Source organism: Brachyistius frenatus, unplaced genomic scaffold, assembly GCF_029030835.1.
Source record: "Brachyistius frenatus isolate BFR_SWC_R1_liver_20210118 unplaced genomic scaffold, ASM2903083v1 Contig_47, whole genome shotgun sequence".
Taxonomy (NCBI): domain Eukaryota; kingdom Metazoa; phylum Chordata; class Actinopteri; family Embiotocidae; genus Brachyistius; species Brachyistius frenatus.
The window spans coordinates 504,158-529,944 of NW_027210646.1; the positions used below are offsets into that span (position 1 = coordinate 504,158).

At 43.0% G+C, this 25,787-nt stretch overlaps 2 protein-coding genes across 2 annotated transcripts in view; both read right to left on the reverse strand.

Annotated features, from left to right (window-relative positions):
* The window catches only part of LOC138623826 (phospholipid scramblase 1), a 179,529-nt gene that overhangs the window by 118,303 nt on the left and 35,439 nt on the right, over positions 1–25,787 (reverse strand). The gene's annotated exons all lie outside the window — the stretch shown is intronic.
* plod2 (procollagen-lysine, 2-oxoglutarate 5-dioxygenase 2) overlaps positions 15,647–25,787 on the reverse strand; it is a 30,782-nt gene continuing 20,641 nt past the window's right edge. The window contains exons 9-20 of the mRNA XM_069703524.1: positions 24,203–24,328; positions 23,998–24,119; positions 22,675–22,779; positions 21,670–21,795; positions 20,959–21,100; positions 20,057–20,119; positions 18,630–18,743; positions 18,248–18,313; positions 17,941–18,045; positions 16,559–16,705; positions 16,195–16,320; positions 15,647–15,997 (exon numbers count right to left, since the gene is read on the reverse strand). Of these exons, the coding sequence (XP_069559625.1) occupies positions 15,842–15,997; positions 16,195–16,320; positions 16,559–16,705; positions 17,941–18,045; positions 18,248–18,313; positions 18,630–18,743; positions 20,057–20,119; positions 20,959–21,100; positions 21,670–21,795; positions 22,675–22,779; positions 23,998–24,119; positions 24,203–24,328 (1,398 nt within the window). The 3' untranslated portion in view covers positions 15,647–15,841. The remainder of the gene's footprint in view (positions 15,998–16,194; positions 16,321–16,558; positions 16,706–17,940; positions 18,046–18,247; positions 18,314–18,629; positions 18,744–20,056; positions 20,120–20,958; positions 21,101–21,669; positions 21,796–22,674; positions 22,780–23,997; positions 24,120–24,202; positions 24,329–25,787) is intronic.

The window sequence follows — 25,787 nt, forward strand, 5'->3', positions numbered from 1 at the left end:
TGCTGTTAATGATGTTGACAACAACTTCAGTCAGCTTTTGATGACTCTGATGGGTGAGTGTTTGACAAATGCAAATGAGCAAATGTTAATTAGATTTTTGATCTAAATGGTTTTCAGAAGCATATTTTTTAAGAAATCTCTGCCTATACGGTGATGATCATGTTGCTGTGGAACGGTGATATTTTATTCTCGGGGCAGGGTCATTCTCACAGCGACACCTGGGGGAGGACAAAAGCAACATAGCTAACTCGTGTCCAACCAAACTGTTTTAAACCGCAATTTCAAGCAATCTCTAGTTTAGTCTGGTTTCAGACATTTCATATAAGATGGTAGAGTAACATGGAAAATAAATGCACTTGGGAAGCCTCCTATTATCGCTACATCTCGGGTCTTAGTGACTATTTGCATCACATTTGCATACATTTTCTAGAGCTTCAGCAATTAGTCAAGTAATCTATTATTAGTTCATTAACAGGAATGAATCACAAATTATTTTGACAATTGGTTCATTGTTCTGAGACATTTTCATGAGTCCTGGCTCATAAATGTGGATATTTACTGGTTCACTTAGTCCTCCATGATGATCAACTGAAGATCTTTTGGTTGTGGACTGTTGGTTGGGATATTTTAGGCTGCACCTTTGACTTTTGGAAACGTTTTTCACTATCTTGTGACATTTTAAAGCTCAAATAGCAAATAGTTGATCAAGAAATGAATCAACAGATTATTGAATAGTGAAAACGATCCTTATTTGCAGACCTAAAATGATATAAACTATGATTGAAATATATTTTTACACAGTAAAATGTGTTTATTGGTATGAAATCAGACCAACATTTAGAGTTTAATTGACCCTAACCTCCTACATCAACAAACACAGTTCCAGTTCCAGCTGTCCTATTTCAGTGTTTAAAGGACGCATGCAGCTGGTTGGCTTGACGCTCCCGCTCCCTTAGCTTGGACAGCTGTGTTGACGCTCGGCACTAGAATGAGTCCGAGGTTTATCTGATATAAAGGAACCTAAAACAAAATGTATGACATTCTGGCACCTTTTCATTCATTGAGGTAAACGAAGTTGAAAAGGAATGCAAATATCCCTCTGACTTTGTTGATACACCCCCTACAACCTCTGTAATGTGCACAGAGTCTACACTGAGACACTAAAAGGCTACCATAATAAGCGTATATAGATATTAAATCAAATATGATCAAAGTGCTCACTTGGGATGCATTGAGACACTTTATAATGCAGTTTAAACTGCAAAATCTGGTCTAATCTGAATTCAAATGGCTCTTGAACAGGGGTGAAGAACCTAACCTGAACCAGTGTTTGTGGGTTTTATGAGTCCCTTTGCTCTGTATTGTGCAAATGAACCGTGTCTGTAGGGGTCTCCCATAGGTCAAATGAAACATCCGCATTGTTCACTAATTTTATACATAATAAAAAGACCACGTGTGTCCAAAAAAAAAAAAAAAAAAAAAGAGGTCAGTGCTCTTCCTGTAGGCGGTTTCAGCCGGTCGGTATTGCAAGAAAATGTATTTCAGGCGTAAACTTCAATACAATTTTAATTACCGTCATTATGTGCTTGTACCCTCGGTTTCAGAAAACCTCCCGGGAGGGAAGGTAGCGTTGCATGATTGGCTGCATTCCACTCCCATACTTCACTGTCCAGATGTCTGTCCCACGCAGCACGGAGCCTGTAGAGTGTTTCAGCCACAATGTACGATTGTTCACCCAGCCCGGCCTCAACCATCATTTTCAAACCACGAGAGAATTGACCCGTCTTTATCAGTCACAAACAGTAACTCTCAGGAAAAGATGTCATTCTCTGGCATGTTTTTGGCCTCTCTGTGAGTATGCTATGTATCTCCCCTTATGATCTGAGTAAATTCCACTCTCTGTCTTCATATTTAGTTCTGCATCTGCTACACGGCCCCCATTTGAAATTCCGCGGCGTTTCATCAGATCGCAATAACACCATCATTCAATTTGGCGTTCAGCTTAATGTCCCATCCATGACGGGGACATAATAGAAGGAAACCTCACTTAATGCTTTGGGTTGGTGGCGCAACCCTGCAATTTGAAGGATGGATTGCAGTGCATCTCTGTAAATAGCAGTGGGGGAAAATACCAAAATCATGCTGTCATTTTAGGCCTCTTATTATTTCCTTTATGCTGCTTAAGCTGCCTGAAGAGAACTTATACTACCGTGGTGCCTAGTTATCCGTGGATCCCTGTGAGCTGTAGGGTCGCTGCTCGTGTCGAAGTTGACTTTGATTCAGAGGTTTCGGGTCGGTGAACCCCCCGACCGTGTCCGCCGTAGATGGATTTCCCAGCTTTGTTCTATAGGGGCTTGAGGGTGGGTGGGGGCGGAGAGGGGATCGCATTCCACAGGCTAAAAGGAAATGATGTCACCCTTGCTCAGACTACCATGACTCATTAGTTTGGGGCTTGAGCTTTTAATGTTGCCCCAGTTACATTCGGTACCCTGACAGTTACGACTGTCTTGGCGGTGCCACCGCGACTCTAAAGAGAAAGAACACCTGGGCCATTACATTTCCATGTTTGTTCTCTGTATTTAAAAACGAGCCAAGATTTTGATGCCTGTCAAGGGTTCAGAGTACCAACTGAATCATTATTCTCAGCTCTCTTGTTAGCAAGCCCTACATTTTTTTTTACTGATACGTTCCCCATTGGCAGCCGTGAGCGTGGCACAAATTTAAAAACACTGCGTGGGAGTGATTTGCGGTTTGACACAGGAAGAGGTCCTGCCGCCTAAATGGTTTTCATTTGGGGCTCTCTTGGATCACATCATGATTACTAATGTACATATTGTGCGCATTGTGTTCTGTAGACACTCTGCAGGAGCCCATGCATGTTAATACATGGATTAAAAGGGCTACTGCAAATGGCGGCGTTGATCTTCACCTGGAAACACAGCCAATCAAGGTTTTGATTTGTAGTCCTGGAGTCTAAAGTAAACATCTCCTCTAATCAAAGAGTGACGAGCTATTCCGTCTTTCCCATTTTGAAATTCTACAGCATGTGTATGCAGGACTGTGCGGAGTGTGAGAACGTGAACAGAGTCTCAAAAATCCTCATGTAAATGCATCTGCACACACACACACACGCATTTAGCAACCTCTAAATGAATGCAAAACAATGTCACAAATACTCATAAATATGTGCATTCAAATTGCCTGGTATTTGTGTATGGATTGGAGCACGCAGTTCCGAGTATCTAAAATTATGCACAAATGGCTGCGCACATTTGTAAACCTTCTTTTTTGTTTGCAGATCATTTAATTCAAATTGGAGTCTTAATTTCTCTCCACAGTTGAAGAGTATATATTTTTTTTTTTACGGAGATAACCTAAAGTATCTGCCCACGATAACGTACCGGGGTGGAGGGAGTAAATAGCCAGGTATACAAACGTCACTGTTTAAATAACATTTAACTCCTTATCGGCTGTTTCCATTTTCGTTCTCTGAAGTGGATAATGACTGCTAAATCTATACCGCACAGTGTACATGCTGCGGTGCGGAAATTCCCCTTAGTTGTGGAGGTAAACTTCAGCAGCAGAATCATCAGTTTGCGGGGGCAGAAGGCAGTCAACAACACCCCTCTCATCCCTCCCCCCCCCCCTCCCGAGTACGCAGCTATACACAGTCGGGTTGGCCATATGTATACGTTTAAGTGGCTTCCTGTACACGTGAAAACTCTAGGAAATTGTGTGTGAATGCGCACGTAGGCAAACATCCCCCGACCACTGATTGACCCCAGTCACTTCAGCCTGCTGACTGAATCAAATGTGCGCCTGTTAAAAGCGTCCGTGTGTGAGTGTGCGTACTGTGATATTAGTTCTGTGCAGCATATTCTCGCAGGATGCCATGCCTCTGTGCTTCTGCTTGTGTATGTTAGCTAATGATTAGATCAGAGAGAGTCCATTATGTATATTGTGTTGTTTGTTTTTGTTTACTCTGCCTGAGGGGAAAAAAAAAAACCTGTCGGTTCAACCCAAATGTTGTCTGTGTTTCTTGGTTGTTTGTATATATATATATACTGTACTGTATGTACTGTATATACTGTGCATTTTATATTTAATATTTTTTTACTGCTATTTTATTGCTTTTTATTATTCTATTATCTTATTGCTTCCTGTATGCTGCTGTAGCGAAAAAAAATGTCCCCTTGGGGATTAATAAAGTAACTACCTAACCCAGGGGTGTCCAAACTTTTTGCAAAGAGGGCCAAATTTGATAAAGTGAAGATGCCCGGGGGCCAATAGTTCCTTCTGACATTTTTTTAACCACAAAAGTTACATGAAAATACACACTGTTATAAAACAATTTTCATTGTCACAATACCCTTTATTTTTCAAATGACAATGTAACCAAATATAAGCCACCCAGGCAGACGTGAACAACTCTAAAAACACAATTCTGCCTTTCATTCAGTCAGATAACATTGAACAAACTGTATAGAATACCTTCAATTTCCATGAGTTAAATATCTTTGCCCCATGAACATTTTAAACAGGAGTTGTAAGTAATGCAAAGTGGTCTGTTACCATTAAACTTTAAAACAAGTGAATTTTGCCTTTGTCTTTTACAAGATTTGGGACAAGTGTCTTTGGAAAAGTTGCAGTTTGGTTCCAAAAGCCTTGATGTGAGCGTACAGCTGGCTCACCACTGCATCTTTTCCTTGAAGATTAACATTCAGCGCATTCAGATGCTTTGTTACGTCGACCAAAAAAAAGCCAGATTTGCCAGCCGTACAGGATCGGACAGTTCTTCCATTGGTTGTCCCTCCTCACCCCAAAAAATGTCCAATTTCCTCTTTGAGAGAGAAAAATCGCTGCAGTGCGGACCCCCGGCTTAGCCGCCTCACATCGCTGTGATATATTACGTCACCGTATTCAGCCTGGATGTCACGCAAGAACTGCTGAAACTGTCGGTGGGTTAGAGCTTCAGAGCGAATAGAATTGATTGCCTTTGCCACATCGTCAAATTTGAGATGTTTGGCGCGGAGAGCCTGCTGGTGAATGATACAGTGAAGTTTGATAGCGTTACCTGCTTCTTCGCTGACTTTATTGCAGATCAATGTGGACAATCCACTTCGCTCACCAGCCGTGGCGGGCGCACCGTCGGTAACGATCCCAGAGACTTTACTCCACGGTAGTTTCATATCATCAACAGCTTCACAAACAGAAACGAATAAATCTGTTCCTCTGGTTTGCCCTTGAAGGCTTTTGAGGTCAAGCAGCTCCTCTGTCACGTTCATGTTGTCATCAACTCCTCTTAAAAAAAAAGAAGTAGTTGTGCAGTGTCAGATGCATCGGCGCTTTCATCGCAGGCTAATGAGAAATAATCAAAAGCCCCTCCCCTGTCCCCCAGTTGTCTCTGAATATCTGACGATATGTCCTCAACTCTCCGTGCCACAGTGTTGCGTGCCAGGCAAACATTCATAAATTCTTGCTTCTTCTCGGGGCCAAATGTTCTCCACCATTTTTACGACACAGTCTTTGATGAACGCACCTTCAGTAAAAGGTTTGCCATGTTTAGCTACTAACATGGCCACTTCGTAGCTGGCTTTTGTTATGTTTTCCTTTGACTCAGAGGCCCGCGTGAAGAATCTCTGTTGTGATGCCGGAGCAGCTTGGAGTTGCTTCACTTTTTCAGCGCGGCCACTCCCCGTTAGGTTGCCGTACGTTGTAGCATGTTTAGTCTCGTAGTGTCTCTTTACGTTGAAATCCTTAAACAAGGCAACCGCCTCTTTACAAATTAAGACAAACACAATTGTCTCGATTTTCAGTGAAGAAGTACTGTCAACTTTTCTCTTTTTTTTTTTTGCGGTCGCCATGGCAGAAATGATTTGAGAAGGGTTCGCAGCAGGGATGCAGAGCCAGATAGCATTAGAACGGTGCTGCCACCGTGTGGTGAAATGAGGAATTACATCTTTACATTTGTATGATTTATTTATTCTGACAGAGCTAGCGAGCCATAACTAACACATTATAAGACCGAAGCTGCGGGCCGTATGAAATCTGGCCGGACTTTGGACATGCCTGACCTAACCTAACCAAATTGTTACACTCTCAAAGCTAAAACTAGCTGCTTCATCGTTATACGACACATATCTGTTGCCTTTTGTGACATGACATTTTCATAATCAAAGTCATCTTTTACCCAGGAGACTTTCAGATCGTATGCGTCCTCTAAAGAAAACGAATGCTTTCTTGTCCCTTACAAACGTTAATTCATCTTCAGTCGTCACATCTATCCAGTTGAAATAATCCTAAAGCTCCCAACAAAAGCAAAGGAACGGTACACGGTCCCAAATAATTAAAAATGCACATAAACCCTTCTAATATCTACAAGACATACGAATGAGCTCATAGTAGTGCAGGAATAGATTTATGTGAGAGGAGTTTTGGGATTAGTTTTTAGATAATGGATGTTCCAGATCACCTGCAGCCCTGACAGAGGGAAGGGCGTAACCAAAGGAGGAAGCGTTTCCCATTGACGGCGTGTCGTCCTCCAGCTGTTTTATGGGGATTAAAGCTTGCCAGCGTACAGACCATCAGTGAATTACGAGGCCATCTCTGGAGACTCTCTAATATTTGATGCTGTACATGATACTTAAGCGGTGGAGACGGAAAGCAGACAGGACAACATGAAAAGTCTGGATTCCCTTTTAAAGGTTTCCTCGGGTTTGAAAAGCCTCTCTTGCTTGCTTGCACAGACTCCGACGTTTTACCGTCCTTTGTGGACACAGTCGCTGTCATCAGTGTCGCGACACTGCAGCGAGGGTGTTTTCTTAAAGCTCGTCACAGGCTTATACATGCGCAAGATGATTTTACCTGCAGCCTTTACAGGGGCTCCATTTAAAAAAAAAAAAAAAAAAATGTTATGCCTCATACACCTTGTGCCTGTACGCAGGCCCGTAAGAGGTTTAGAACAAGGAGGTGTAGTCGAGCGCTGCCAAGTTCCAGGGTACATTCGGGCAATCGTCACAAAGCCTCAGTAATGGAGCTTACTGAGAGCTGCAAAATATATAAGCTGAGGTTATAAGCCCTTTGTACGAGCAAAGCTGTATACACGCAAAAGTGGAGACATATTTTTTTTTTTTTTTTTTTTTTACATTTTAGAGTGCATATTTTCTGCAACAACAAAAACAAAACAAACATTTTATATATTGTGGAATTTTGCCACCTAAATGAGCTCACCGGCTACTCCCAAACCACACAGCAGAGGATATATCAAACCCCAGGCTATTTTTAACATTTGCAATCAGTGGTCTCACTTGCTTTTACGACACTAAAAGCAGAAAATGGGAGCGAAGAGAGGGGGCGCGGGCAGAGGGGGGTTGGGGGGGGGGCGCAGAGAGGGGGAGGTGGAGAGGGGGGGGGGCATACAGAAAGAGATGGGAGGGAGAGAACTTTTGACCTTGAGACACTCTCAAGCTTCGCATTCCTGTGAGGTTGTGTTGCACGAGAGAGCGAGAGAGAGCCGTGTGATTTCGAGCTTTCTCAACTCCCTGTGGTTTCTAACCTCTGCGTTTATGTGTGCCGGCGGGGCGGGGGCGGGGGGGTAAGAGTGGGGGGGGGGTGCGGCTGCCGTGGGTATTCCGTAATGACCGCCACTTGACTTTGGCGTTGGGCTCTGGGCTTGTTTCTCAATCAGAGCCTGACCTTCAAACACTAAATTTACCCTGCCGTCTTACACAGAGGACCTACTGCGAAGTTCAGGTTTGCTCTGTAATTGTATCAAACCCACCCTAATATTATACAGAAGAGCACTTTAATTCCTGCCACCACAAGCGTTATAAAATAACATAGACCACGATGTCATTTGGCGACGAGTCGCTCCACCTCTGAGCTTCAAGCGGCTTGTCAGTCTCACTCTCTCTTACCTCTTTAGGTTAAAATAAGTCATTTTTCGTACAGCACGCCGATTACTTTACGTACGTTACATAAGGTAAATATGTAACGTTTTGCAAGTAACTTTTTTTGCATCCCTTAAGAGAAATCGATGTTGCCTTTTTTTTTTTTTTTTCCTTCTTACGGACTTGAACACGGGTCTCCTGGACGAAAGGCGGGTGTTTGTTCCAACCTCTTCAGTACGTGGAGCTCGTCACTTTCTCTAATGCGTCACATGACCTCCTTCTTCCGCCCGGGAGGTCACGGTGCCGACGCCAAAGGGCATTTTGGTGCGTGTCTCTGCGACACCGACGGCTCTGACAAAACTGCAGTATTTGACGCCCTGGGAATGAAAATGCTGAAATGGCCTCTCTGGTGCTGTTCACTTATTTTTTTTTAATTATTTTTTTTGCTCTGCTCTTTATGCATCTTTTTTTTTTTTATAGATATTAATGTTAGACATTATTTTGTCGTACAGACGCTCATACACAGGGTAACTGAATGCATAGTGTGTACCTTTCTAAGGCCTGAAATCTGATATTGAAGTACTGCGTGGCCAGTCACACTTGTTCCAGATCATAAATGATCCCTCTTATGTAAACTTGTGAAAGTACAAACAAAACCAAAAAAGGTTTGTGTCAGGGTGCCCAGCCGGAGGCAGAACGCCACAGCAAAGAACTCCCGACCACAACGTCCAGTGTGGAAGATTTCTTTTGTACACAGCAGAGGTATCCAGGGGGGGGGGGAAGAAAAGAAAAAAAACAAACCCTCGTTTGCGGTCGGTCTTTTAAGTTGGAGCCAAAGAGCCAATTTGACGGATTAGGGTGGATCACCACTGGTTTTGTCTTGATGTGCTGCGGTCACCAGATTGCCAGTCTGCTGCTATATTGCTGCCGGCTGCTCGGAGGGCAATGGGTTCACACGGGTGACTCAAAACAAACACACCCGTCCCGAGAGATTTTTACGTCTCGGGTATCTGATAGGACTCGGAAGATGCGCTAACTACAAATCTAACAAGAGCCGCACAACTGCGAACATACAATTACATCATACCAACAGATAGACGGGGCACCGGGAGAAAGCTTTCTACGGATTGAGGTCGGGAGCGACTTTGGGAATGCTCTCGTGTCACAAACGCTGCTACAACTCTTGTCTTCTCTCTTTCTGAAGGAACGCACAGCCGGTACCGCGGAGACTACTAACGCACAATTGAGTTCATAGGTGGCATAAATACAGACATTGATTCTGAGAACTAGATGTGGATGATGCCGCCTGGCTTACACCTTGTGGCAGATGAGTCAGAGATTTCACTGTCTTTCATCATAGAATTCACAGGTTCAGAGAGATGCTTGATATGTCGGTGTTGTTGTTGAAATTCCCACTTAGTCTGTGTTTGCCTTTGATGTTTTTAAGGTAGCACATTGATGTTTTCTCTGCTTTTCTGCGGCGGTACAACAGACAGCCGGTGGACTGAAGTGAATTTATTGACTTCCGTAGATCACCTTAGCGTTGCCTCAAAGCCTTTTATTTTTCATCTCGAGAACCGTTGTCCACCATTTTTTTTTTTTTTTTTTCCTGACACTTTGCAATTATATTATGCGGTTTATTTCGTACTTTCCTGTTGTCTTCAGACGTCTCATTTTAGAAGGACCCCTCCGAGTCCGTCAGTAAGTTGTAACTACAGTCTTCCTTCGTCTGGCTGTAACCCGGCCTCAGTTATCAGCTTTTTGTTATGGATGGCTAAGCTTGGGTAACAAAAACATTACGCACAGCCTCAGGAAAAAGACAGGAAGCCCGAGATGCTGCGAGTCCAACATAAGGAACTAAACATTCCCTGCTGGCAAAACACTTTTAATCTTGGTAGGTTTACACATGAAAATAAACTTGTATTATTATATTTTGGTGCTGTGCTTTCCTTAGCGGTGCTTCGTTTTACGCTAAAACGTCTGGTAGATTTCCATGTATGATAGATAACCTACCCCAAATCCCTCCCACGTTCGCGCAGGCTAAATTAAAACAATCAAGCAGTGATATATTTAGGCCTCAGTCTCATTAAAGCCACTGTCCCCAGACACCAGAATCTCGTGAATCACTGTCGGTATGTGTGAGTGTGGGTGGCCATCTGCACCACTCTGCCAAGAATCACAAGCGAACTCTGATGAAAGTAGCAGGGAAATCGGCTGCATCGTGCAGGAATAACACAAGACGAAGTTTGCTGACACACTTAACAAACATTGCGGTAAGTAGCATCATCTGACATCCGGGCGATTTCACAGCCCGTCTGGAAGAAACGTCAGGACGTTATCTCACTTTCCCCTGCTCGCGATATTTCAAATATTTTAAGATGTATTCCGTTTCTGAAGCGTGAACGCCGACCCAAATTATATTATGCATATGCACAGATCATTTCACGCTGTGTGTGAACATCAAAAAAAAAAAAAAAAGTAAGCGAAACAATCAATCTGATTGGTTCAAGTCCCTCCCCCTAAACATCACATACAATATATTTCATTTTAGTCCCCGACCGATCCAAAAAGTTCTGCTTCCTTCACGAATGTGTGCTTTATTCCTGTGGACACGCATTTGTGTATTTACAAGCATGACATCGTAGTTTACACTTGTCATACATGTGGGCTTAACTTCTTATCTTGCGTGGCAGAGCTTCCAGTCTGTCATTCTATATCCGGCCTCCTCACTTCACAGTTTCAAAATGCACAACGTCCACTTCAGAAACGGCACAGACGGTCTGTACCCACAGGGGGGCTCTGGGGGCTCCTGTTGCTCCTTTTTATTTATTTTTTTAATTTTTGTATATATACCCAGAGTGACCTAAGACACGTAGCCTCCACACACACCCTGACACCAGAATAACCTCCACTACCGTTCTTTCATCCGCAGTTCAACCTGCGACGTTCTGATTGAAGGAGCAAAACCAGACTAAACACACGGAGACATCATTCAGAAGACTTCAAAATAGCTCGTAAAAGACACATTGTGGGACTTTTTTTTAGTTTCTCTGCCTAGTATAAACGGAGCTTCTGCGGCTTTTGACAACTTCCCATCCTCCACCCGTCTTCCACTTCACTTTTGTCTTTTCCATAAATCAATATCTGTCTGGGAGTGTGGGGCTGCTGATTGTTTTTACAGAGCGTTGCTGTGTAATTTGGCTAAATGGCACTTGCACCCAGTTTACCCCGAGATGGTAAACAGTCTGGCTGGTAAAAAGGGAGTGTGCTGATCGTCTCGAAGCATACAATCAGCTATAATTGCTATTGTGGACTCTGAATGTATTTGATTACTTACCTGGGAGATAGGCTTGATGACAGGCTCACAATAGGTGCTATTTTTGTGAAATCGCGCGATACGGATCACATTCGCCATATCTCGTCTTACCTGACATGTCAGAGTCCATTTTTGTGTCACATGTAATCATAGAGATTAGCCCGATATGAGAGATGCCAAACACAAAAATGAACAGGGACTTGGTAGATTCTCATGGTCTTTTTTTTTTTTTTTTTCCAAGAGGCCAATAAAGCTTTTACAATGTGTTAGAGCCGCTGCTGGCGCCAGATCCAGCGGTTTGGATGTTAAAATTAGAGAATAAACTACTTCGTCTCTTCAGCTGGTACAGCACTTACATTTGCTATATAATGATGGAAATTTGTAGATTTTAATCCAAAGGAAAAAAAAACACTTAATTCTAGATTCTTATTAATGATCTGCAGTATAAACAGTTGGTAGTTTTGTAATGGAAAAAGATTGAAGTTGTGTAAATCCTGTCTTCATTTAGTTTGTTTTGCAATATTGCAAATGTAAAGATGATAAACTAGCTATAAAAAAAAAAAAAAAAAAGGCTCCCGATATGCAAGTGGGATTCTTCACAAAGGATGAGGATTTTTCTTTAGTAATGGTTTGGTTTGGTGCAGGCAACCTTAATGAACAAGTCTCTAAACAGCAGCAGGCCTCATGCATCAGCTTCTCCATTTCTGAGACGATGTTGAAAATGAGGCTTCGTAGCGGAGGTCTCATGCAAATTTGCTAATTATACAGAGGAGGTCTGGTTTCAAACTTTCAAACATTCCCGTATTAAAATATGTATCTCGCCCGCGCGCGTATTTCCCAGAATTCTCATATTTGTGTGAAGTAAAGTTTACTAATTGTACTCAAGTACTAATGGACACAGCCCTGCCCCCACCCAGCCACTAATACACATGGACTCACATCTGTGCAGAGCTGTATTGAATGTTTCCTCGCTGTATCTCTGCTCCGTCCCAGTACTTTTCCACTAAAGTCGAACTCACAATTGCACTGTGCCTGAACCCGGATGCCCCCCTCCTCCGTCCCACGCCCCCACACACCGACCCTCCAACCCCACCCTCCACCCCCACCCCTCCACCCCTCCGCCCACTTCTCCAAACACAATTTGAGAAATGTACAGTGAGTTAGTCACCCAGTGCATTGTATGTATCTCACACACAGACGTAGATGGCCTACTTCATGTGATGCCTTTTGGATTCACAATTTGCTCTGCGTTCTGCACAGATGGTTTATTCATCAATAATAATTGGTGATTTTAAACTACATTTGAAAAGAATCAGACATTTAACACGCAGTACCCGAGGCCGTTTCAAAACTATCCTGTAAGAAAACCAGAAAATTATGAAGATGATAATCTTTGACATTTTTACTGGAAACAAATCTCATGAAAATACCTAAACCAAGAATGGAAAAATTCCACGAGCTGAAGCCTAAAAAGGTTGATTTGTTTCACCATTGTTGTCCGAAAATGACTAATAACCCACAAATAAACGACATCATCTTTATTGCGACTAACATGGGCAGTGTTACATATTTTAATTTAGCGCCACATACACTGTGCTGGTGTCAAAAATACACCGTAGTGCACCGAAGGTGTATTAATCCACAGCTTAAAAGTGTTCTGACTTTGGTTAAAACTACAGTGCCCAACTGTTTGAGGAAATTACCAAAAAGTCCATTTAAGAAGTTAGAAAATTAGGATGAGTTGAAACTACAGTATATATTTGTGACCCTTTTCAACCTGTGTATTCATTCAGTTAGTTTGGGTTTGTGGCTGAGTGCCAAAACAAATGCTAATTTCAGTGGCTTAATAAAAGGCACCCACTGTGTAAGGAGATATACTGTTTAACTTGGACAGCACCTGATAGTTTTCCCTTTCCTAGTTCCTAAAAAGGCATGACAAAAGCAAGCAACATGATCATCGAAACAAATATTGACACCAATGAATGAAGTGAAGGCAAGGAGGAAAAAAAGGAAAGTGGTCCTACTGGACAGTAGCTTTAGCTTTGGGACCGGTAATGCTGGCAGTTGAAAGCTTTTTCCGAATGTCTCGTGTGCCACGAAACATTCAGGTCGCACGGCTGGGACACGTGGATTAATACTGCGACTCAGCGACTCGGTAAATAAGTAGTGCCTCAGGTGCAGAGACAAATATGCTGGAAACTGCTGCTAAATGCGACATCGAACGATCGCCTCCAAGCCAATGGACACCAGATCACCAGATCCCCATCTTAATATGAAATCCCGTGTTTAGTCAGGACTCGAGTGTCGCGCTGCGGTTATAGCTAATTCCCTGCGTGCCACCGGGCCAGTGGCGCACTTGAATTCGCTTTAGTATATTTTAGTATATCTCATTTCCAGAGTCATTTACCCAAAGGATGGGTTTCCATTAGGTTGAACCTGGTGTGTACAGCTTTTTAAAAACATGCACTTCAGAGGTGAACCTTATGAACCAAAGGAGGAAACAACCTAAAACAACCTGTGTTTCAAACACCTAGTCTACTTCCTCCACCTTCTGACTTTAGAAATAAATCGGGCTTAAAAAACACGTTTTTTTTTCCATTTCCGCGTTTTGATAAAGGCATTCCTGTGAGAATCTGCTACTTTAGTAGGTATGGAGGTTTTCCTGCTCGCCTGGTTGGGATCAATGTCACCTTTCAGAGGGTCTGGACACAGGGCAGTTCAGGGGACACGATGGCCACAAAGGCCTCTTTCAGCAGCAGCGAGCCCCCCCCCCCCACCCCACCCCCGTCTGACCTACATCTCCTCCTCTCTCCCCGTCCTCCCTGCTTCATAGCACAGCTACTCAGACATTCAGCCTTCATCCTAACTTCACAGGGAGCAGAAACGTGCGCCCGGTGAGGGAGTCAAGCCTTCATGGGTAAAAACGTGGCCCTCAGCTGGGGAGGTAGTTCTCCAGAGACCGTGGGTGCTAAAAAATGTGATCAGTTTTGCTAAAGCTTCATAAGTGAAGTACTAATCTAAGGTGGATATTGTGTTTAGTGTCTACATGATACGCATTTAGTGGTTTCTCAACGCAAAAAAAACAACAACAACAAAAAAAACCCTTTCATCATCTGGTCGATTGATATGATAGTTGGATATAAATAAATGAGCCCCGGCTTTACTTTCTAAAGGTTGACAGTTTTTCTGTAAGCTCGAACCCCTCCTTACCCCCCCCCCCCCCTCTCACCCCCTCCTGCTCTGTCATCAGCCTTGACAACCAGCATTAGGGAACAACTTTCATAAGGTTACATGTACATGTTTACATTCAGCCCCTGAGGGAAACTGAACTACATTTGCACTGATGTACATCATCACACCACACCCCAAAACACTCCAGTGCTACTCCCTGCAGCCGAGCAGTGCGTCAGTCCACGTCAGGCCTCACTGATTTTTACTGGTGACGTGCTCAGACTTGGAAAATGAACTGATTGGGTGAAGACACAATGGAAGTCTGTGTACAGCGGTGATCTCATCGAGATGGTTTTGAATCTACAGAGTACTTGATGTTGAATTGTTGAGTTTCTGAATTTACTGTGTGCTGTTTGCAGTGTGTGCTTTAAATGCAAAATCACCCATTTATCGTCTGTTTGTACGATGCAGATAACAATCCGAATAATCAATCAGACACTCTTATTTTTGATAGAGAATTTTATTAAATTTTAACAATAAGTTAAACAACTTTATTTGCTGAGTTTGAAAATTCAGTCACACACGTCAGAAAAGAAAATGTTGCAGAAATAGTTTCCGTAAAGCAAATGAATGTTGCAGAGTCCCAAGAAAGAAAGAAGGAAAACCTTTCAAGTAAAACAGAATACTGAACTTCATTCAAACAGAATTCATACTGAATTCTGCTGCTTTGGTTTTCTGGTGTGCAAAATTACAAAAATAGATTTCTTTTTCACGGGGCACAAATCCGACTTTTAATTTAATAAAAATCACAAATGAAACCTTGAAAACTGCTTCAGGGTAGAAAAACGCGCCAACTTACACTCCAGCAAAAAATACTGACATCAATCTTGAATGCAGAAACATGGAAGAGTTGAAGAGCACCAGTAGTAATTTTTTTTTTTTTAAGCATTGCATAAATGCGTTCAATGACATTTTACCTGAAACACAATTATATACACGATGGCCATCTGCACACTCTATACAGCCGTTTGTTAGCAAAGCTACCAGTGTGTATGAATGTCGGTTACCGCGACAACGTTAAATCAGTATGATGAAAATCATGACAACCTACAGTACAGAGAATCCCTGGGAAGATGTTGGTTTTGAAGGTTTTAATGGGACTGTGGCCCAGCATTTACTTTTCTCTCTAAAATTGTGTGTATCTAAAGTATTAATCACTTTTGTCACTTCCCTTGCCACTCCCCACTCTGTTTGACAGAGATTCTTTGAAATTATTCCTTTATTCTTTTAAAGCAATTGCTCTAAAAAAAAAAAGAAAGAAAAAAAAAAGCATCAGCAACACATCTGGCGCAGAACTTCAAACGACAAAACCGAACAAACACTTTGAGGAGGGAAAAAAAAAAAAAAAAAAAAAAAAAGAAGCAAAGCATGGTCAGAAAACTAATCTACATCCTAATCAGACCGCTCAAGGATCGATGAAGGACACTGCTATGTAGCGGGTGCCGTTGGTGGTGGGTAGGCCTTCGTGGAGATGAGTCAGTCGTCCTGGGTGCATGAAGCTCCAGCCTTTCCTCGGCGACTCTATGGAGCAGTTATACCTGTGGAAACGGCAGCCGCCCCCCTAAAAACAAGACGGGAAGTAACAGAAAGTGGTTGTGCAGGGTTAATATTTCATTAATGCTCGTTAAATAAGTCATGGGGTTCGGAGTATTGGGGGGGGGGGGGATGATGATGATGTAAGTGAGATTGAATTTGATGATATCCAGATGGCATTCCACTCGGCACAATATGAGCACGACCCATAATGCACCTCCTCACCTGAAAGTCTGTGTCTTTGTTGTTGAGGGCGATGTTGATGGTGAAGGTGGACGAGTCGTGGTGGGGCCGTAAGTACGATTGCCTCCCCGGCGTGTATTTTACAACAAAGTTCATTATGGCGTAACCCTGCCACAGAAATACGCCACGTTAGCTGACGGTTAGTGTGTCTTTCAAAAATGATCTGTCAGAGACGGTCTAAACTCGCATTTCTTCGAGGAATGTCACACACGAGTCAAAACATGTAAAGAATGAACTTTTTTTTCTTTTTCTTTTTCTGTTTTAGTTCAATAAAGCTGAAAATAGAAGGTGGGGGTTTATTGTTTATTTTTTTTCCCCCTTCATTTCTCCGCGAGGTCGCACTAACCTTTGTGTAATAGCCAGAGAACACTTTTAACGTGACGGGGGATATGAACTCGCGGATGAAGTGCAACCACTCTTTGTCGAATCCAATTTGCTTCATATGAATGTCGTCCGTCGGCACGGTTTCGTACCCTCCGGAGATCCTCTTGTCCTGAGGAAAGGAAGAGAAAATAAAGCCCGCTGCAGTGTGATTAACGATGGAACAAATGACCCACTGTCCTCAATGTCTGTGACCACAGTTTTCAAATTGATGATGGTGGTGATGATGATGATGACGTGTCCGCATGCGCGCGCTCTTAAAACCGCAGGCTGTACGTTTGTCTGCCTGTACGAGGCCTAATGAGTCATCCAGCTCAGTCCTTTCCCAGAATCAATCTGTACACGTTTAGACTTCCAGGCAAACTTCGAGATACTTTGCTTGACCAGTTTCAACTACATAAAACAGGCCACACAAATTAAGACACCATAAAAAAAGAAAAAAAAAAACACCAACTCATAACCCTTTAATTTATTGTATTTATATGGCGGACCTGGAGATGATGGTAGTAAAATGATTTATGTACTCTGGACACTTGTCAGGTGTCTGTGTGGGTCGTAACACGGAGCATGACGATTTTAAAAGAATAATATACCGCTCGCTACACGTGTCCCGACATTTAACCCCACGCATGGGTGTAACAAGAACAGCTGATCCAGCCGTCTGAGACAACAAAGACATGGCGGCCAGTACAAAGTTTACACTCCAGCATGACGTATTATTTCCTTACTTCCACTTCTTTGTGTCGGTGTCTGGGTCTGATCAAATACGACACGCATGCAACGCAACACCACACGGAGACACTGAAGGCTTCATCTTTACCGTGATCATTTCCCAAATCAGGCAAGCTGTGAATGTTTTCAGGGCTGTAAATGATGCGTAACTTATGGTCACAAACGGACGGGTGTTATTTAGCACTAAAATGACCAGCTGATTTATATTTGGCCAATTTGACAGAACAATTAAAAAAAAAAAAAAAAAAAAAAATGTATGTATCTAATGAAAATTCTAGAAATTATTTTGTATATTTTTTCCCTCTCATATCATTATTAGAAGAATCCCTTTCGATTTTTTTTTTTTTTTTTGCCATGCTAGGCTGGTGGTGCTAGCAAATGGCATGCTCACACACTAGACTACCGCGGGAGACGTGCTAAAATTTAAAAGTCTCGCAATATAACTTTTTAAAGGAGAATGGAAATAATGATTTGCAGCCATCATATTTTTCTTCGCAGATTCCTGCCCCCCCCTTACAAAGATGTGTTGAACGTGCGACCACAGTGCGGCACTGTGCCTGCAGTGTTTATGACCGCAGGTCTGTGTTCGGGGAACCTGAGCGAAACAGTACTGACCTCGTGTCTTCCTCCGGACCACGAACCGTAGTGCTCCATCTCCTCCACTAGTTCATCACAAGCCTTCTGTGAGAAGACGGGGAACCAGAACACGTCTGGACAAGGCTGCAATACGCACAGAAAGATTACTGACAATCGACTCGCACACCTGGAGCTGTAGTGTCTGTAATGTAATACCCATTTATGATAAAAACCAGATGTTGGGATTTCTCTGCGACATTATGTCATTCTCTCTCTCTCGCCGTATCTCCGTCGACATCTGGATCTTGAAGACATGCGCATACACACGGCAACTGTAAATACAAACCTCTTCCATGTAGTTTTCCGTGAAAATTCGGGTGTAGTTTGGGTGGATGTACTTCTCCCTCCAGTCCTGCAATTACAAAGAATTTCAGATTAGAGGCCAACTCTTTTTCTTTTTTTTTGCACTGCTTGCTGACCTGCATACCTCACAGAGCTAACCCCCCCCCCTCTCCCACAGGGCAGATCTCACCAAATAAAGTGGAAGCCTGAATCATAAGACCTTATCAGACCGGAGCCTTATTATTTCAGAAACGCCTCACATCTGTAATCCTTCCATTATGGTACAGGTGGCTGTTGTTTATCTCGGCTATTCCTGATAAATGACTTTTTTTTTTTTCTTTTTTTTCTTTGTAGTGGAAGAATAATGGGAGATAATAATGACTTACCACTGGGTTTTCAAATATCTGCCACAAGTCGTTGTTGTAATGAGAAATGTTATAATTGGCTGTGGAAATGAGCCTCCCGAAGTCGTGACGGTTTGTTATGTACATGAAGACTCCCTGCAGCAAACAGGAAAAAGTTAGTCAGTTTCATAAAAGTTAGAGACCATAAAACCTCTAAAGTCTCACAGGCAGGATTTCATGACAGAAATATATCTACATAACCATAACACATGCAGATCTATGGCACATGGACACCCCATCGGTGTTTAACTCTTGCGTAAATACTGACAAACTGTTATAGAAGAGCTTCATTTAGAAAAATGAGAAGACTGATTTCAGTGTGTTTGAACACACTGAAATCGATTGTTTTGAACTCGGGACAGAACCAACGCAGACACAGATGCTGTATAAATAATCCGTGATTATTTATGGGTGGTGGGCTGCAGGGGGGGTTGTTGGTGGGTTGGGAACGGGACAAGGTTGGGGGGGGGGGGCAGGGAGGGTAGAGGAGAGGGAAAACAGGAACAGAGAGGGTGCTGGGTAGCTTGGGACAAAGCAAATCTGGGAATGATATTCCCTTAACTGTGAAGCATACGGAGGCGCTGAGTGGGAGTGGAATTGGACTCACTATCAGACTAGGCTTTGTGTATGACCAAAAAAAATGATAAATTAGGGGTGGTTTTGCAATCTCAGGGTGTCAGTTTCCGAATTACTAACGTGCAACTTCATTTTGTGAAAGTTGTAATTTAGACCAGATGCCGGTCGATGAGTGAAAAGAAAAGAGTCAGAGCCTAGTCTGAGAACAGTCTGGGTGTGTGTAGAGGGAGCAGCTGGTTACATGTGTTTGCTGTGAGGTTTGGCTGTTCGGGGTAAAGCATCAGGACAGGGGACTTGCATGTGGACTGACTCTCTCCAACCTTCTTTCTCCTCCGTGATCTCCTCTTTGAAGCGATTATACAAACAGGACAGAAAACGGATCTTTCTCTTTTTTTTTCTAGCTGAGACAAAATCTGCTTTTAGATCGAAACTCATCACGGGCAAGAAGTCAACATCAATTTCCAAAGAGCTGCCAGTCATCATAATTTCGTCTGCTAGGACAGAGGCATCGATATGGACAGCAACTCAGTTATTAAATGTATATAATTAATATGTGACCCCAATCTGAAATAATAAATAATATAATTTCCAATGGAGAATCTAGTGTAGAAAACACCAAAATTCTGTGATTCTTTGAACAAGAAAAACTAGGAACATACAGAACTAACTTAACACGGAAGTGCCAAGAAATCTTCAGTCACATCAGGTACAAGTCTTTTGCACGTGAGGTAGAGTCTGCCTATGAAATGAGCCAAAGCTCAGATCAGCCTCGGAGTGCTAACCCATTGGAAAAGCATGTTTCAGAAAGCAGAATAATTAAAACAAATGGAAACCTTTGGGGGCCTGAGCATATGGAATGATTCCGGAGAAGGGGAGTCTTTTTCTCTGTGACTGGTCTAAAATAAAGGAGAAGCATCATGTAAAAAAAAAAGGATAACATAAATTATGACTTCAGAATAAGAAACAGGGTGACAGCTGAAATATATATGTCACAAACACAGGAACTCAGTAGGAGAGGAAATACGGCTGCATGAGAAAGGAGCAAAACTCCCTCTGAAGCTGATGTTTTTGTGGGTTAGCGTGGGAGGAACGCATGCTGGGGGATGGGGGCGGAAAGGCCAAGCGATCCAAATGTGCGCCGAGTTTGGATCGAGCGTGGTAGTTGTTTAGTGCTGAGCACAGGTAGCATGTCGGTGACACAAGAGCGCAGCTTGAGTGAACAGTTTGTGAGCGAGAAGGAAAAGGGAAAAAAAAAAGAAAACGCGCAACAGACGAGACAGGTTTTCATCTTCCGGCCCGCCAGGCATCGCAACCGCTTGCGCTGACCGTGGTCATGACAGTGTGGGCAAAAGAAAGTGAAGGATGATGGGATAGAAATGGAGCAGAAAACCTTACTGCACCGTAGAGCAACTACAAACAGAGGAGAGGCGTCATGCCTTGGTGACAGACAAAGACGTTTTAAAACACTCATACTTGCCCGTCTTTGGTTTCCGTTCGGCTGTCGGTTCTCGTCAGCAGTAACGTTCGTTGCATTTCTAAACTAGCCCTTTTCCTTTCACTACGTCAATACAGAATTGAATTTCCTGCTATAAACATCCCTTTCAATGTCTACGTCCTTATGCTGGCATATTTTTTAAAGAACAGGTAGCGTTTGTGTTTTAAATACACTAATACTGAAATACGTTCACAACCCTGACACATGAATCCCTAAAGATGGAGGCTTTGCCCTTCTTACCATTTCTCTGGCATTCCTACACAGAGACATATCTGGGTCCAGTTTCTCCAGAACAAAGTAGTTCCTTTCTTTCAGCTCATTCCTTAAGACACTTCCCTTGACGAGGTATACATGGGCCATGTAAGGAATGTTCCACAGACCCCTAGAAACAACAAGGCACAGAAAATGGGGAGTAAGAAACCATGAAAATCTGCATTCGTGGAATGCCGGAGGAGGTTTCTATTTACGTTTTCATCGTTCGTACCAAGTGTCGATATACAGGTGTAGGAGGGACTGGCGAGCATGCTGGAGAACCGTGTGGTGAAATGAGGCACCAAGCGAAATGCGGTGGTCATTTGGCAGTTTTAAATCAGGGTTTCTGTGGTGGGTGAGTTTGTTCTTCTGCGCCATCTGGATGCCCTTTTAACTTCTTTTTAAATACAGTCAGTCAGAGAGAGGGCGCGAACTTGACAACAACACTTTTGACGCCACAGGCTTTGACGCTCGGTACTAAATCACTGCTCGGGTAGGATGTAGCTTCCGTGCCTCTTGAAATGTGTTGTCTGGGATGTAGCTCATAAAACGAACAACTGATCTGTCTTGTCGTTTACGGCTAGACATGGGTCCGGTGTTTCAGTGCAACGCGACGAGATTTATTGACAAACGTGGACGTGCGTGCAGGTGCGTGAACGGTGCAAAGCTTTGCGTAACCTTGCTGCTCTTGTGACTTACACACGTTTTCTCTGCACGATGTCGACATAATCTTCCGAGCGAGCGTAATAGCCATCCAGACTCAAGGCTCCCCAGAAGTTGGACCACAGCTTGCCGTGACGAGTGACAAGGGGACCAATTATTTTTCTGTCGGGAAGCGGGAGACAGAGTAGAGAGATGGTAATTCTGTCAGAGCAGATAAAAGTCCCGGGTCTCATAGTGGTGAAGCCTTTAGCTGGAAAGATATGATCACTGCCAAGTCAGTAACACATCATAGAAATGCATGATGCAAACCAGACCTGCACATCATGCTGGACTGGAATCAAATGAGAGTAACGTCCTGCTGCTGCAGGCTTTTCTTTCCTTTTCTTTTCTCATCTTTAAGCCCAGAAATATGGTCTTGAATTTGCGTGAAATACAGTAACACAGGATCTTTCCACCCAAACCACAATGAAACTGTTTTTTTTTCCCCCTTTTAAATAAACATGGCAGACTTGAAATAATCGAACCATAAATCACAGTGTCGGTTGGCATGGATGCACTACAGTACTACCGACAGTAAATTATCTTGGTGAACATAGATTAAAGTGTTCCTTCCAGAACACTTGTGCCAGCAGAGGATTCTCACACTGCCTTAAAATATCCTACAAAGGCTTTTTTGGCTTGCATGCATCCACTAGGTCACAATGCCATGCCACAGCCGCAATGACATCTCGTTTACGGGAAGCTTTCTTCACAATCATAAGCTGCAGAAGAGAAAAAAGGCTTTGCATGTTTGTTTTTTTGTATAATGCAAAGTGGCATTTCGGGGTTAGTGCAGCAGACTCGTTCCCTGTTTCCATGTGGCCGGGCAAAAACAGGAAGCCAGGGCAACTTATTTTTGACTTTCATTCACCCAGCCGTAATGTTCCTGTGGTTTTGCTACTTGAGGGATAAATTCAATGGCTCAATGATCCCAACAACTCCAAAGGAGGTTTGTTGGAACAGGTTCCAACGTGGCTGCCACCGTAGTTACTGTGTCATTACCTGTTTTGCTCAATGAGGAGCTTCACCGTCTGTCTGTTGGTGAGCATGACGTCTGAATCTATGCTGAAGTAGTAGTCGCATGTCGCGTCCTTGCGGCAAAGATCCCTAATGAAATGAAAAACACAGACGTGGCAGAGAAAGTAGTTATTTGTCAATCCAGGGCTGATTACAGTCAATGAAATACTTGGAAGTAATCACTGTCACAAGTTCAAATTTATCAGCTTCTAAATATAAGATGCAATTTTCAATTGCAGAGTCCGACTCTCAGTGAGTATCTTTAAAGCTGCAGCGGATGATGAGATTTTAGGAAGATTAGAGACTGCTATTAAACCTTAGACGTCTTCATTATAGGGCCGTCCTGACCGATGCTTTAGGGATGCTGTGCTTTTAATGGGATCTCGGTGATGAGGCCTCACAGACTGAATTATCCGATTGACAACCGACTGTTACTCAACACTGAGCGATGAGAGGAAGGTGCGCATAATAGCACGAGATGCAATCAAAAGGTTTAGAGACTGTGCCTACGACCACATAAAACCACAGCTGATTTCAAACCGGCTGCTTTCGCCTTCAAAGTTTGTCCCCCTGCGCAGCGATACACTTCTCCCAGAGCTCCCGCCTTGTAGGATTGTCACGATACCAGCATTTTAGTAGTCGGTATCAATAGCACCTAAAATCTGTGATTTACAGTACCAATTACATTGGTAGAGGGGGTGCTGCCGATTTCCTTCCCAAGTTTACCACAAAATTCGATGTTCACTTTCTGCTCCAGTTTTAGGTCCGTGGCGAAATCACGTGTACCAGTAGTCACAAAAACATGCAAAAATACAGGTGTTGATCAAACCACTTAATTTGATCACTTCCCCTTGCTCAGATTGTGTCAAAGTGCTGCGCTCCGTTTGAATTTGACAAGAACAGTCTCAGAACTTTTCAATTGCAACTCTTAAATGATGAGGGCGATTACAGCTGTGGGACTGCTGTCTGGTATATCACATCAACACTTCCCTACGGTCCATGTAATGGACAGCACATGATCAAAACCCACAAGAGCAAAATGTTGAGGCGAGCGTGTTCCAACCGCACTGTATATATGATGTAACCGGGAACAATAAATGACCTAGGAAACCAAACACTAGCGTATTATACTTCGTTCAGCAACAAAGATGACTGTTTTCTTAAATAGAAATGATGCGAGCACCATTTTTATGTTTAAAAGCAATTCACGGTTAATCAGGGCCAACGTAATCACAATCGGGTTTCATCTGTTTGGATTTTCAAGCCACAGATTCCGAGAGACGATAGATTTAGAAGAGGCACACATACATTCCCATGTTCCTGGCCTCTCCTTGGCTCAAATTTTCTTCTGGTCCCACAACTTTGAAGCTGTTGAACACATTCCTGTTCTCTTCCCAGAACCTCTGGATGTGCTTCTCGTGGTAAACCTCCTGAGCAGGGAGCCAATATTAATAGATTAGAAGTCACATATGAGGAGCCATGCTTGTTGTAGAGATCTAGGAGAAAAGCTCACATTGTTGTGGACAAAAAGTCGGACTCTATCCTTGGGATAATCCAGGGTCAGCAGCCGGTGGAAGAATTCGGGAAGAAATGCAGTCGGCTGCTCAATGAATACTCCGACCAGCACATTTGGATATTCCTGTTTAGATTAGAGGACAGAGAAATAAGGATTATTTTAAACAACTGGTTTTTGTAATGCAGCACTGTTTGACATCGATCAGGGATGATTTTGACATTTCTTGTCTCACAAACAAAGAGTGAAGTTGTTACAAGTGCGCCACTTGACTAACAGATGTAATCCTGGTTATTATACTTGCACATTTGGATATTCCTGTTTAGATTAGAGGACAGAGAAATAAGGACTATTTTAAACAACTGGTTTTCGTAATGCAGCACTGTTTGACATCGATCAGGGATGATTTTGACATTTCTTGTCTCACAAACAAAGAGTGAAGTTGTTACAAGTGCGCCACTTGACTAACAGATGCGATCCTGGTTATTATACTTTGCAGTTTTCTGTTTTAAATGTTTAAAAAGGATTTCAACGCCTCACATTTATCATTTTCATTAGGTGCGCACAGTCGTTGTACATCTCTTGCTTCTACAGATCAGGCCAAGAGATGTTGGTGAGCGGATAAGATCCCCATAGGTAAGCACATTGCTTATTATTAACCACGCAAAGACAATTGGGGCTAAAGAACAAATAGCGAGACAAAACAAAGCAAGAGACAGAGAGAAGAGAGGAGGAACGACTTTCCCATGACAGTCAGTTCCAGCCCACACAGCTCAGTCTGGACTCCTGATCGTCTTGACCAGTTCACAGCAAAGGTCTGGGCCAGGGATGAAAAGGGATCCGAGCAGAACCATCTAATTTGCAAGTTCCGCAATGACTGTGTTTGAGGCACATGAAGGGGAACTCATCCATTAAAGTCAGCGCGAGCCAGACAGTGGACCGGCAGAAAAGTGAGAGGAGTGGTGAAAAAAGGGGCTGAAACGAAAGCATTTATTATGCAAGACAGAAGCAACACCTACCTAGACTTTCTTTAAACACATAAGACAAAACTACAGTACACAGTGAAGTAGTCTGGCTGGCACAGTTTTGTGTATTTGGGACTGTAACACTCAATTTCAAGCACCAAAGTATATAAAGAACCAAGCAGGACTGCCTGGGAACTGGGTTTTACCCCACAAGAAAGGCCTGGACAGTCTGACCAGGGTTTCCACATGACCTGGTCTTGCACCAGTCTCTGTCTCAAACACACAAGAGTGGCACAGAGGAATGAAATGCCTTCACATTATTGAGAAGCAGCGCATTCTGCATTCATTATGAAAGGTCACTGAGAGCAGCTTTCACAGAGACGCCTTTCACGTAGCTGCGTTTGTACTGAATCAGCTCCAGTTCAACTATTGCAGCACATTTATTTGTGGAGCCTGGGGCATTACAGAAAACCTTAAAGGATGTGTTGTGTTCATATTGTACAATATTATTTTGTGACTGACATTGTGTGCTTGTGTCATGTGAAAACCTAGATGTCATTGGACAGTAAGGACACTTTAACCATTTCCCAGAAAACACTGCAGATAAAAACAAAGATGAC